Source organism: Tubulanus polymorphus, chromosome 8 (assembly GCF_964204645.1).
Source record: "Tubulanus polymorphus chromosome 8, tnTubPoly1.2, whole genome shotgun sequence".
Classification (NCBI taxonomy): domain Eukaryota; kingdom Metazoa; phylum Nemertea; class Palaeonemertea; order Tubulaniformes; family Tubulanidae; genus Tubulanus; species Tubulanus polymorphus.
Genome location: NC_134032.1, coordinates 14077648 through 14091079, shown reverse-complemented (window position 1 = coordinate 14091079; position 13432 = coordinate 14077648). Strand labels below are relative to the sequence as shown.

Genomic DNA, 13432 nt, shown 5'->3' with positions numbered 1-13432 from the left:
CGATATGAAAATACAGCGATATAAAAATCAGTGATAATTGACAACGAATAATAAATAGATCAAGCCGATTAGATATAAGCCCCAGTTTTAACGGTGTTTTTCTGCCAAAAATCCTATGACTCCTTACGCGTCCAGGGTCAAAATAAGATCATAGTTTAGAAAATAAGATCGTGGTTTACAAACGGCCGCTGATTGGCTCCCAACATCTAGCAGGAAATTCGCCGGTTGAAAAACGTGCTATGATTGGCTGGCTTCCGCGAACAAGTACCTAGATTCCTTGCGACCGCCAAATTTGAAAGCCGAATGCATACGAAACAAGTAGAGCTACCAAGCCGACAGTTGCCGGCGCGTCGTTACCTCTTCAAATTCTTGGCTGCGCGTTCATATCCTTCCCGGCTGCCAATTTGAATGCCGGTTTATAAAATAAACAACAGCTAAAATACAAATAGACTAGCGTGGGTAGCAGGCTACGCTCAGTCTTATGATGATGGTGTTTATTATGAGCATTCTCCGACGCCTCCCACGCGTCAGACTCTACCGTAATACAATGGAATAAAGCTCTGAATCTGTACAAACATGCAGTACATGATTACACCTATGGTTAATTAATCAATTAATCGGTTATTACATCTCAATTAGCTGGCTGTAATTATCTAGGCTACTATCAATCTTATTGACACTCACATGCGCGTAATTATATAGTAGTTGTAATTATCCCGGGGGTTATCAATGAACAGTTACAGTAACCTAGTAATACTCCAACGACAGGAAAAAACTTGAGCAGTTTGTTTAGTTTCACGAGGAAGGTGTGACCTGGGTGTAATCCTCGCTTGCCGGCGGGGCTTTTGGTTGCCTTACCGCTCCTGAGGCAACCCATCCCTATAGCAAAAGCATGGACTCTATCGCCCTCCAGAAATGCTTTTTGAAAAAAGTCAATTTCGCTAAGTTCGTGTTATAATTCGGTCATCTACTGATCGGTGAGATCTACTCAATCAACTTGAGTAAAACAACTCGTCCCGATAATACTATACCCCTATTCAGTTTAAGCCTATTCCTGACACCTGACGGGATGCGGATCTCGCGCGTGAGTTCGAAAACGTCATCTCCTCTGTTTTTGAATTTTGCACAATAAATTTTGCTTTTAATGATTTCACATTTCTATACGGGGTTTAAAACATATAATCACGGTGACCGCGATTGCGCGTACGTAATTTGGCATTTCATTTTTATGTACGGTATATTTCGACCTGCGATTCATTCATTCATTCATTCATTCTGGCATTTTTTTACCTTAAGCATATTTTTACCGCTGGCATTATTACTTGGATTCTATTCTACTACAATTTTGATTTTTTTTACAATTACGGATACGAATGAAAAGAGAGTTCGACTCGAAGTTGACAGCCGAGAATGGAGAATGGAGACACTGTATATGGATATCAGTGTCATTTAGAATAACACTGAATGAATCGTATAAAAAAACGTGATTTTTGATTGACATTTGACACGAAAATGATAGTCGTTCTACAACATAGAGAAATCGCGTTATGCTTTCTGCGTAGTCTATATACGTGTCTGACTTGTGAGAAATCAAGTTGACTGATTTTAAGTAAAGAATTGTAGAATTTTAAAAAAGCGATGGTTTAAGTAACCCTGGCGCACTGACGTTTCATTGAAAATTACAAGTACTACTAGTGTAAAAATTTACTACATGTAAAATTACTAGTACTATATATATATATATTGATTTTATTAAAAATTACGATAAAGTAGGATTTAGTTCGCTAACGGTGCAGTAGCTTCACCAGGGAATGAACCTGGACCCATTTGGGGTTAGTTGCTCAGATTGGGTGAATGCAATTTTCAATTTTCTCATTCCTTACCTTTGCCTATACGGATTGACCACCCGCAAACACCTCCTCGTCACACGCAGCCACAAAATACGTAATACCCGGCGTTCTTATCACATGGAAAATAAGAAATCGTAAATCATGATAAATAGATGCAGACAATACCTTCCTCGTTCAGAGATCACATAAAGATTACATCGATACAATAACTCTTCAATATACAATTCGAAATTGACGATAAAATTCCAGTCCAAAAATATAGTTTATTCGACATTTCGACTATATCCTAATCTTCACGAATATTCTCTTAAAGTAAATAGTCCTCCATGAAATTACACTGATAGTATATAAAGATTATCTGAAATGTTTCCTTGAGCGAATAGAATCTTTCTTCAGTGTTTCGACTGTATGATATCCTGTGTTATCTTGAGGAATGATAAATCTACGACCAAATCATCGTATTAGGATAATAATAATTTACAGTCGAAACGTCGAATAGAATATAAGCGCAACGAAACGTTTCGGACTCTGTTTTTATTTTCGGTGTCAGATTTTATCGTTATAAGCGCATCTGAGACCAGGGCCCAGTTTCACAAAAAGGTTTGACCCTTTAATCGATTTAATTTGTACATTGATTCATTTTATCCTAAATCGATTTAGGCCTCAATCATTTTTTGTGAAATTGGGCCCGGAGTGTTTCATCATTAATTCGTAATCGTTCCTAGCGAAAAATAACCGCAATGCTATCTCGCTTACCTGTTGTGTCTGGGTGACTTGCTATCAGAGTTAATAGACCTAATTGTTTGTACTGGTCAAATAACAGCCGTATTTAACTGAATAAGGTCTGTGACGTGGCGACCCCCTTAGTTGTCGATGTATTGGTTCACCGGGCGCTTTTATCTTACGCTCTGGGGAGTTTTTCATTAATCCGTTTTTCTCATAATCCTTTTCAATTAATCCTAATCCCATCGAGAATTGAGTGAGCACTCACATCGGGCGCGCGTGTGCGCGAGCTCAGAGATAATAATACTCTGAATTGTGTCTCGAAAGTCGAACGTCGAATGTCGAATGTATATACGCACAAAAGAATGCGCTCTCAGAAATATTTACAAAAAACCAACAAATAAAAAACTAATGTTTGTTTGTAAACATGGAATTTATCTGACGACCCAGGTTTAACTTTCTTAAACAAGATATCCTTTGATGAACGCATAACGTATTGCGCAAAGTTCTTCACAAGTACAAAGTACTAACGATCTTTTAGAATTCCTTTTCGTGGTTTCTTGTGTAGACTTTTCTTGTGATCTCTACTGAAAATGACTGTACTCAACTGCCAGTGGTCTGCTCCCGTGCCTTCTCTGATCTCCGCCGTCTGAATCTCTGGGTCCAATCCCTCGACTGCTATAGCAGTCTGCTGTGTAGTATGATCTCTTATGTAATATCTGAATACGTGTGAATTTTCTGGTTGGTGCTAATAACAGCGATAATGTATAGATCCCATTCTCTGCCTCGACGTGTGTCTGTATCAGGAGATACGGGTCTCTGTGATAAAAATCATTTTCGACAGCCACCAGAACCGACACCGACCGCAATCCATTAAACACTGATTGGACCTGCCAGCCAAATAACCATATACAGAATTGTAAAGGTTACAAATTGAATGAGACATTAGGCTATTATGATTAAGACTTCTGAAATAGTTTTATACATATTTGTATGCAGGTCTCTAAGATTGGCCCCTTTAGCCACGGCGTCTACGCTTTATCCACTTGAGATTTCTTGCTAAATACCTGTATATAGCCCTTGTGTCCAGAGGCAAGATTCGAGAGCTTAGTGCCTATTCTCTTAAGGCAAATCAATTAGAAAAGGATATATATGGTATTCTGGTAGCCCTTTGACAGGCATAAAAACACCTTTCTAGAATTCTCAACAACGAAATGGCATTATTTGACAAAAGAGCAGCTCCTTTCAATTCGATATTTTAATAGATTTTTAAAGATTTTTTTTATTAGATATTGCTCATATTAGATTTTATATCGTAATGTTTCTCTCTTCTCTACGCTGTTTATATTGTTCATCTCTTTCTGTGTTTTTTAAACAATTTTATTCACAATCAGGTACTCTTGACTTATGATGTATAAATGAATTTGAATTTTGAATTTTGAATATAAATTTCTTGATCAACAAAATATCGTCCCATTTTTACATTAATTGCATAATGATGACTGAGGATTTTATTTCGAGGGTCTTCTAGTAGCCCCGCATTAAGACCCCTCACAAGGACCAGGAGCCAGTTCCTTAGTCATAGCTTATGATCAGTCTAAGACAAACTTATATAGTTCAATAGGCAATCTAACAACTTAAGATCAGTCTAAAGGTTTAACTTTTAAGGACCACTTTTGGTCTTAAGTCTTGAATATGGAACCCAGCCCCAAGGGCCAGTTGCACAGTCGCGACTTAAGTCCAAAAGTGGTCTTAAATCTTAAGACTGGTCTTAAGTTGTTAGATTAGCTATAGAACTAAGTTGGTCTTAGACTGGTCTTAAGTCTAAGCCATGACTATGCAACTGGCCCCAGGAGCCGGTTCCTTAGTCATGGCTTATGACCAGTCCAAGACAAACCCAAACTTAGTTCAATAGCCAATCTAACAATAAGGTTTACTTTTAAGGACCACTTCTGGTCTTAAGTCTTGACTATGGAACCCAGCCCCAGGACCCCTCGTCGTGAGAAAAGATTTGACTAGGAGATCACTCATTGGAAATGAACTAATTTCAACTCCTAAAAACTATCTGCGAATCTGATCGTTATTTTCGAATTTTAAATCACTGTTGAGCCGTTAAAAATTGATATGTGCATGTATGCGTGTATGTTGTTCTGTCTATTGAAGCGGAACATATATAGCTATATTTGAACAATCGTGGTTCCGTGTTTTACCTTTTTTCTCTCGTTGTGTCCTGTTTTTTTCTGCTTTGCTCTTTTGTTATCGCTAGCGTTGACAAATGTACATAGTTTTAACCCCCCGCGGGGCGGCTGTCTCGTGAAAACTACGCGCAGTGTCTCATAACATACAGGAGGGCCAAACACTTCCATACATACACGATTAAAATATCCAAAATTCGTTTATGGATATAAGTTATCATTAATAATAACCAAACCATAGTATGCATAGCACAGGACGCTCCAAAAATATAGCACTCGCGAAATATGCTGGAACATCTTTATATGATTGCATTAAAGCAGAAAACTGACGTGATAAAAAAAACAGTAAAACGGACCCTGGTTTAGTTTGTTTGATTCTATAAAAGCTTTTAAAATTTGTTCATTTTCAATTAATTTTAGAATCTTGAGTCGGAACTGTCTGTGTAACCGGGGTACGATGGTGGCAGGTCTGAAGTCATAAGTTCTAGTTGGGATATATATGTATATAAATATTTTTGTTTATGCGCCAATTCAAAATAGGCCATGACCGAGCTGGGGACTGGAAGGGACACTCGGAGACCGGTAGTTACGCCAAAATGCTGGAGTTTCGCCCATGCCCGGTTGTACGTACGCAGCCCTTGTTGAGTCGGACAGTGCAGCTCTCATCAGGTTAGTATAAGCGGACCAGTTGGAGACCACTGGGCAGGGACTGCCGACGGTGCATTCCCACAGCGTTTGACGTTCGAAAATTCGTTTCGAATATTTCAACTGTTCTATTCGAACTGGATCCGGGCCCTAAATTCGAACATTTTGTCGAGCCACGCATGCGCGCAGTCCTGACAATATTCTTTCTCGATAGAATTCCTACCGTAGGTGCTTTTCTTATCACGTTACCATGGTGATAAAACGATAAATTTGAAAAAGAAATTTGTCTCAGATTGTTTACTAAAATATCGTAACTGTTTCGCGCGCTTTTCTATATCTCACAGAGTTGGTACGGACGGATAGGTGGTAGAGGCATGATACACACACGTATATATATATATGGCAGACGTTTCCCGAAACGAATTAATTAATGTCTAGAATTGCGGTTATTATCAACCCAAGAATGAATTAACCTATTTGTTCGATCTTACCTGTTACACGCAGTAGATTTAGAGATAAGCCGATTATAACACCAGAATTATTTCGAATTATCACTCCCAGTACCGCCGCGTCTCATGGGGTGGTTAAGTCTCTCCTTGCAGACGGCGGCCGACTTGCGCAGGTAGCGTTAAGTGGGTATTGTGCAGCGCTGCTGCTGTGGTAACCCTCTCCCTGTCTCTATCCCCTTCCCCCTCCCTCCCCTCCCTTCACCCCTCCTTATCGCTATAGTATATCGGTAAATACCACATTGTGTCTGTGTTACGTGTTTATCGCGTGTATTGTTTTTCTTCGCTGAATAAACTTTGATATAATGAAATAATAGACTCTATCTTACGCGTACTCCGATCCGAATACCTTCACCCACCACCCCTAGCGACGAGCCCTCCACCTTCCCGCTATCTCAGAAATAGATATAATTTATTAATCAGAAAGCGTTTAATTAGTCCGATAATTAATCAATCTAAATAATTAAACAGTATGAATTGTGTCTAAATGATCAATAGCCAGTAGACTGACATTTGGTAATTCATTTTTGTAAAATCATGTTTTCCATCAGACCAGTTTGTGTAACGGCAGAGTAATAAATATATAATTTTCATCTAATTGGTTAACTGCCATTGTCAGGGGTATGCGTAACCCGTACGATCGTCTGATAAGTTCTGACTGTGGAGATGGTTCCTGTAATATGGTGGAATTTGATGGTTTCTTTTTTTTCAAATATTCCGGTAAAATCCTTGGATTAAAATTCCCGGAATTCCTAAGCTTTTTTTCAAATCACATCTCAGACGGAAGTATCCCCGGCACGCGAGGATGGGCAGAGCGTTAAACGTAAAAATATATAAATAGCCGTTGCTGCAACCGATTCATAGTCGTCAATCTCAGCATCCCCTCTCCCCGTATCAGTTGATGATGATGCTGCCCGATTAGATGTTTCGCATCATTAATCTCTTATATCAATACAACACTACCCCATTAACGGTTAACCCTCGCAGCTGCCAGTCGTCTGCTGATTCCCCGACTGCCAGAGACTCCTCGAACAGCGGGCCTTCAGCACAGGGGTTTGGGGTTGTTTGCGCTAGGCCAAGTGCGATTTTTCCCTTTAAATGGGCAAAAAACAGAGGGACGATCGAGGAGGATTCGAACCCGGGACCGTGGCGTCTCAGGCTAACGCGCTTATCACTAGACCACTGGATCAACACTGAGCGCAATTGGTGACCAGTAATTTTATGCCCCTTATTCACTAACAATACCCACTATAATTCTTACCTATGAGTGGTCCATTGCGAGATATTCTAGGGTATTGTTTTTTCAGGGTCTGTTCTGAGGTAGTTAGTTACCTAATCGTTGGTGGTAAGCTTTTTATAATCGGATGAGCTTATACCAACGTTAGGGATGACAAGGGCCAAAACACGGTTGAAAAAAGTAACACTTCAAAAATATACTGTGGTTTGTGAAAATATCCGATCGTGAAACTAAACCACAGTCAGGTTACTGACTAGTTCTGAGGGTGCATAGGTCTTTCGGATTAACGGTCTGAATTGGCTTCCATGCATTCTGCCATAATCTTTTTTTTGCAGTAAACAATAATGTATACTGATTACCATGTATTTTCTTAATCGTATATAAATGGAAAATAAACTTGAACTCTTGAAACTCGGATGATGAAACCACAAACTGTCCTCCGGGGTTCGGCATAAACTGACTAAGTCTTCATCATTCAGAAAAACTTTCACACAACTCAAAGGCTAGAATTTTTTTCATATAACAAAATGATTTTATTATTTATTAGGACTTTCATTATATAATAATAATAATAATAATGATAATAATAATAATAATAATAATAATAATAATAATAATAATAATAATAATGATAATAATAATGACGATAATTTTCAGCAATATTTTAGTTTTTTTAAACATTTAATCAATGCAGTTTTAGTAGACATCAGTAAAAAAAAGAAACAAAATGGCCGCCTCTGGCTTCAGCCAATCAGCACACGTTATTTCACAGGTGTGTTAATTAAAAAAAATTATTATCCGAAAAATGGGATTAAAATGAAAAATAAACTAGTGCTTGATTTTAAAACATGATCTCAAGATATTCCAGGATCCAGTTTTACAGATGTGAATTAGGTTTGTGGAACTGATCTCAGAACTGTGGAACTGAATCTAGAACTGTGGAACTGGGTTCTGAACTGTGGAACTGGATCCTGAACTGTGGAACTGGGTCCTGAACTGTGGAACTGAATCTAGAACTGTGGAACTGGGTCCAGAACTGTGGAACCGGATCGACAAATTTGAAAAATATATTTCCATTACGAATTTCGAACGACAATTTCATTTTACATAAATTACGAAACACGTTCTCATTCTTCAACCGACGCTTAAATTTCAAAAATTTAAAATCCGCGGCGACATAAAACGAAAAAATATTCGGTGGAAGACGAAAAAAATTTAAAAATTCAGTTCAACATAAAAAAGTGTTGGAAGAAAACTATTCCTATAATAGTACGTAGTAATTCCACCAGATGTCGCCTATGTTTAGTCAGATCCCGCGGAGAGCTTAATGTTTTCAACGCTGAATACATCCCCACATTCGGTAGTTTTGGCTATATAAACATTTCACAGTTGAAACCGTTGTGTAAATTGTAAAATCGGTACCCATACCCGGTTAAGGGGGTCTACGTACTTTCTGGACCAGCGTAAACCAAAGATTTTATTTGTTTGGCCTCTTCAGAAAAAAGCAAATATCATAAAGCAGTCCTATTTTCATTAATAATTCTATATATGATGGGAATGAAATGACTATGTAACAAGACCTCTTCATAACATCTAACATCTAGACCTCACTATATAACACAGCCTCTCATACATCGCTATAACACCTATACTGCTTTACAGACCTCTCTGTAACACCTGTACAACAACCTCTCTATAACACCGTCATGGCCTCGTGACCTCATTTATCGGTAACACCTGTCTATGTTATAAAGAGGTCACCGGTAACATGTGTTTATAATGTATCATTATTTATGTATATAAAACAGCTATTACAATAATATAAACATGGTACAATTTGTATTTCAGTCACTTATAAAACATTGTTTCAGCCATACACTGTATTACAATGTAGTTTAATATATATGTATATATAAGCAGCAGCTACATTGTATATACAGTAAACCTGGCCCACGTCTGGGACTGGTAAAATTGATCCGAGGTTAGCGAAGTCCGAATTAAAGGATCGGAAAACTCGGAAAGTGGATTTCATTTTTGACCGAGTTCGGCGAAAGTCGGCCAAAAGTCGAGCAAGACGAGGTTTACTGTAGTTACATTGTACATGCGCAGAGCAATTACAGAAAAATTCTCATCAAATCGATGACAAAAAAACTTTTCAAATCTCAAAACAATTCGTCGCTCCTCGACGGACGTCAAAACTCATTCCGTCTTTCGATGTATTACAAAAAAACTCAAAACATTTTCTATCTTCTTCGAATGTTTTTTTTTTTCTTTTTACAAGTTTTACGAGTTTATCGTTTAGTAGTAGCATACAACAATGGTCGATATATATCACCGTAGCAACGCGAATTTACATCACCACGGCGCCAATACAACTTAAGCGATGCCGTAATCAACGGAACGTAGATACCTGCCATAGCAACAGCGTTATAAATCACGGATATTAAAAAGTAAATGTATACAGAATTCGACGGGATTCAAGTCTCATGGAAAGAAAGAAAATGACTTTTTCGTCAAAATGTGAAGTAAATAAAATCATATTTAGAATTCAGCAGCTGAAAATAAATAAAATCATAATTCAATTATTCACTTGACCCGTAAAATTTACTTAATACCATCAATCAATCGGCCCAAGCTGGGCATCGCCCGGCACAACTCAATGTTGTTTTGGTACAGTTTACTTCACATATTCAAACTTTACCATTTTAAGCTTAGGTAAACTTTTTCATGAAACTCAACCCTTGTCAGACAGTAGCCAGCCCTAATCAGACAGTAGCCAGCCCTAATCAGACAGTAGCCAGCCCTAGTCAGACAGTGGCCAGCCCTAGTCAGACAGTAGCCAGCCCTAGTCAGACAGTAGCCAGCCATGGACAGACAGTAACCAGCCCTAGTCATACATTTGCCTGTTCTAGTCAAAGAAGCCAGCCCTAATCAGACAGTAGCCAGCCATGGACAGACAGTAACCAGCCCTGGTCAGACAGTAACCAGCCCTAGTCAGACAGTAGCCAGCCCTAGTCTGAGAGTAGCCAACTCTGGTCAGATAGTAGCCAGCCCTAGTCATACAGTAGCCAGTCCTAGTCACAGAAGCAAGCTGGTTACCCATCAGTAACCAACCATCTCTGGTGTAAGCAAAAAATTACCAACACTTTTCCCTGTTTACTGTTCAAACATTAATAGCAGAAATTAAAATCATATACGTAATTAAAAGAGAGATATTCTATTTTTAAACACGATATTTACAATAAAACGCACGCGGACACACTCGACACATACACTCCTCAATTAACAGGCTCGTCTAAAATCAATCAATCAATTAATTATCAATTAACCTTATTTTTAACGAATTGCATCCAAAGATATAAATCACAAGACAATTGACATCATACGGCAATGATATAAGATATATATTTAAATATATCTTATGTTCTGTTTTTCAATTCATTGTATTTACACAATATTTTCTTTAACTTTTCGTAAAAAATTCCTTTTCGCAAGTTTTCTACAAGACGATGATGATATCGCTAATGGTTACTGGAAGATTGATCAACTATTGTTGCGTTGTTTCTTGAAGTCGTTAAATTGGTTCTACCGCTGCGAGTTAAAGAGTTGATTCTCGAGTTGTTATTAGTTCATTATCAATGAATAAACTCAAAGTCAAATTTTACAAAATCAGACCAGCGGGTCCAGGAAATGCCTTCGCGGTGTCGTTGTAATTTTTTTGAAAAATTCATTGAATTAATTACGTTTTAACTTTGGCAAATCACTTTTTTCATGGGGTAAACATGGATTACCTTTTCGAATATTTCAATCATCCAAACTTGCTGATTTTAACCAAAAAAATTATTCATCGCTCAAATCGCTGGATTACTACACGAGTTTAACTCCTCGAAAATTAACTCTATGAATTACAACTTAACTCCTTGAAGTTCTCAAAGTTTAACGCCTTCAAAATATCTGAGCCGAGTTTAAACTCAATGAAATTACTCTGAGTTGAATTTTTTACTCTGAATTGAAACGTTCGCAGGGAATCTCACGTCCCGATTCATCGAGAAGGCGGCTTCAATTTCTTCCCATAATGCACAGTCTGATATAACGACGGGGGTTGTTGTTCGGGCAGGGGGTGGAAGAGAAGGGGGGCGTCGTAGGAGGGAGGTGTTATGCGTAGAATTCACGAGTCGGTGCTTTCTGATATTGATGTAAGGCCGGACTGTTTTTTGGCTCGTCCAACGCGTACGAACCTTCGTCTTTCTTACGCATCCGATAAACGATGAACAACACGAGTAAAATAGCGCAGAATACTCCTACTAGAGCGCCACCTACAATTCCTATCATACAAAAAAACAAATCAAAATTAGAGATGATGACGCATTGTTTGTAGACTGCAATGAAATTATGTATTTTATAAGTTGTTGACAGGGATATAAGTTTATATAAGTTATAAGTCATCACTTGGTGGAGCTGATATATATTGTGAATACTAGTTTACTGAGTGGACACTAGGTGGAGCTGATATATATAGTGAATACTAGTTTACTGAGTGGATACTATGTGTAGCTGATATATTTTGTGAATAATAGTTTACTGAGTCGACACTAGGTGGAGCTGATATATATTGTGAATACTAGTTTACAGAGTGGATACTAGGTGGAGCTGATATATTTTGCAAATAATAGCTTATTGAGTCGACACTAGGTGGAGCTGGTATATATTGTGAATACTAGTTTACTGAGTGGATACTAGGTGGAGCTGATATATTTTGCAAATAATAGTTAACTGAGTGGATACTAGGTGGAGCTGATATATTTTGCGATTAACAGTTTTCTGAGTGGATACTAGTCGAGCCGATACAAGTGAACAATAGTTAATTGAATGGACACTAGGGGGAGCTGACACAAGGTGGAGCTGATACATCATAAAACACAGGTTACATATCGGTTACACTGTAATTCGGACTGGGTGGGTAGGGGTGAAAGTGAACCCGCTGTGGTCAAAGCCGGCAATTAATGAAAACTGATTGAAAAATGTAGAATTCTGTTAAAAAAAAGTTGCCGACAAAGTAAAAACTCATTCCCTAAGCAAAAAATTTCACCAAAATCTGATTGAAAGTAGTAAAAAGTTTTTTAACATGCTAAAAGCACCAGAAAACCCTTCACATTTTTCATATTGGCACAAAGCCAAAAATTGGTGTTTTTTTCTTTATTTGTGAAATACGAAATGTGTGGCTTGGTAAAACCGAATTTTCCGGTGGTACGCTCGACTACTTTGTTTCAATACCTGCTAGTATTCCTGGTTTATCCATAAGAGCCGTGCTAGGAGCAGTTTGACCAGTACCACCATCGGGAGCAGCACCGCCCGATTGACCTTCACCTTCGTCGTTTTGATGTTCCGGTTTACCCTCAGCCGCCGGTTTGTCTAAACATCGACGGGAAGAAACAAGCGAAAAAAAAAGATGTCAAAATTCTGAGAAGAAAAGAGAAAGAGAGGGAGAGAGAGCACCGACACATATACAGAGCAGTTATATGCCCCCAATGTCAAGGTCGAACAAGAGGCAAAAGCAAATTTAGAACAATTTGTTCCAAAATTGTAAGAAAACCCAGAAACGACACGTTAAACATTTTAGAAAGATTACAACTGTTTTTTTAGGGTATTTGCCGTTTTTGGGTTTATTTTCCTACAAAGAGAAAGCGTCTAGGATCAAAACATGCGCATTCCACCACCGGTTCGAATAGCCACCACTAGAGGGCTACATGCTATAAACCCCTCACAATGGGCGCTGGATTTCACATGCGATGTGTTTATCGTGACAGCCACTAGGGGTCAGCAGCTACTCTCACCTGGCATCGAGCTATATCCCTTCTGATCCTCAGTTTTTTGTTTATCGTTTTTAGCAGATTTTTCTGGCCCGGGAACTGGCTCCTGAAATAGATGCAAACAATGAATGAATAGAAAAATTGACAGGATTTCGGATGAATTTTTTTAAGGTATGGAGTCTTATAGTCAAAAAGTGACTTATGTGAATCCGAGCCCCGTTAACAGAGTTACTCGTAAACAATGCACACACACATTAATAATATCATCATCACAATTCATGTTCATAAGTTTAGAGTGTTTACGGCGTTTTTTGACTTATTTATTAGAATATTTACGGATTGTGGTAGATTTTGTTTATCGCCTTCTGATTTTCGTTGCCCAGTTCTCGGATCATCTGAAAATAAATTAATCTTATAATCAGACCCATCTACCAGGTGGCGCCTCTCTCAACCTATCTTACTAACA

At 38.3% G+C, this 13432-nt stretch overlaps 1 protein-coding gene across 3 annotated transcripts in view; it reads right to left on the bottom strand.

Moving 5' to 3' along the window:
• Positions 1–7791: 7791 nt before the first annotated feature.
• LOC141909511 (uncharacterized) overlaps positions 7792–13432 on the bottom strand; it is a 47749-nt gene continuing 42108 nt past the window's right edge. For 2 of the 3 annotated variants that reach the window (XM_074799933.1, XM_074799935.1), the window contains 4 exons: positions 13303–13361; positions 12991–13072; positions 12431–12568; positions 7792–11481 (listed from right to left, as the gene is read on the bottom strand). In XM_074799933.1, the coding sequence (XP_074656034.1) occupies positions 11312–11481; positions 12431–12568; positions 12991–13072; positions 13303–13361 (449 nt within the window). In that variant the 3' untranslated portion in view covers positions 7792–11311. The remainder of the gene's footprint in view (positions 11482–12430; positions 12569–12990; positions 13073–13302; positions 13362–13432) is intronic. The other variant, XM_074799934.1, reaches the window with a different exon arrangement.